General features: G+C 35.3%; 1 protein-coding gene across 1 annotated transcript in view; it reads right to left on the bottom strand.

The window, feature by feature from the left end:
* The window catches only part of LOC107565239 (integrator complex subunit 8-like), a 70,841-nt gene that overhangs the window by 49,457 nt on the left and 20,309 nt on the right, over positions 1–1,075 (bottom strand). The window contains exon 2 of the mRNA XM_016250456.1: positions 187–335. Within this exon, the coding sequence (XP_016105942.1) occupies positions 187–329 (143 nt within the window). The 5' untranslated portion in view covers positions 330–335. The remainder of the gene's footprint in view (positions 1–186; positions 336–1,075) is intronic.

Here is a 1,075-nt window from a genome sequence, read left to right as displayed (position 1 = left end):
TATTTAGTTTATTTATGTGTCCGGTCAAATTTCATAAACTGACCTGGAAATATTTTACAGTTCTCATAATAATATGAAAGAGCTCTAACACTGTGTTTTGCGCCATTGTTTTGGCAATGTATCTGTCAGTCGAACTACAATAGAAATCAGGGTAAGGCTTGGTGCACTGGATGGTGACTCCAGGGCACAAGACAGATACCTGGATGACGGCCCTGCAGGTGCTGCTCCAGTAGTGATGGATCCAGCAGAAACTCGAACCAGGAGGCCTGCGGCGGGGTGCAGGGCCGACTGCCGCTCACTGCCTCGCGGTCTGCAGCTTCAGCGCTCATACTGACCTGCAGAAAACATCAGCACACAGCGCAGCGCTGGGAAGATTACTCTGGAACAGTGATAGGTTACAGATTTCAAGTTACACTATATAAAATGTAATAATTAGTGTAACTATTTCAGTTACTTAAAGTAATGTAACTGATTATATTTGATTACTTTTCTAAAATTCTAATGTTTTCAACTGTTAATCATTTTGAAACATGCAAAGCAAATTACTTTACAGTAGTACTCAACACTGATTACTGTCACTTTCAAAAAGCCTTCACCACTTGAATTAAGATTATAATAATTTAATTTTAAAGCACAGTTTTAAAATCAGACTTTAGCACCTCTTTTTACTTTGAGATCATTCTGAGGTTAAATACAGATTTAAAATCAGATAAGATATAGTTTAATAGCTATGATATTGTTTTTGAAATCAAATCTTTGCATGGCTACGACAGGAAACACGGGCATCTAACAATGCCTTGGAAAAAAAGTTAATCTTAAAAAAAATAAAGCATATACATAAACCCAAGTAGGAAATAAAACCGTTATTAAATGAGCACTGGTGTCTCATATTTTGGAGCAGTCACTGCAATTTATGAAAGAAATCAATTAAACTTGTATGTGGGTGTGAAAATATTCAGATAATCCTTACCTTTGTAATCCTTAACATTTTCATAAGTAGGCTAACTGTAATTTAATTACAGTTTTTTTGTCATTAACAGTAACTGATTACAATTACATGTATTTTCTGATTAAA

The sequence above is a fragment of the Sinocyclocheilus grahami genome, unplaced genomic scaffold (genome assembly GCF_001515645.1).
Source record: "Sinocyclocheilus grahami isolate Dianchi unplaced genomic scaffold, SAMN03320097.WGS_v1.1 scaffold990.1, whole genome shotgun sequence".
NCBI classification, from domain to species: domain Eukaryota; kingdom Metazoa; phylum Chordata; class Actinopteri; order Cypriniformes; family Cyprinidae; genus Sinocyclocheilus; species Sinocyclocheilus grahami.
This window is presented reverse-complemented; position numbering and strand designations above follow the sequence as displayed.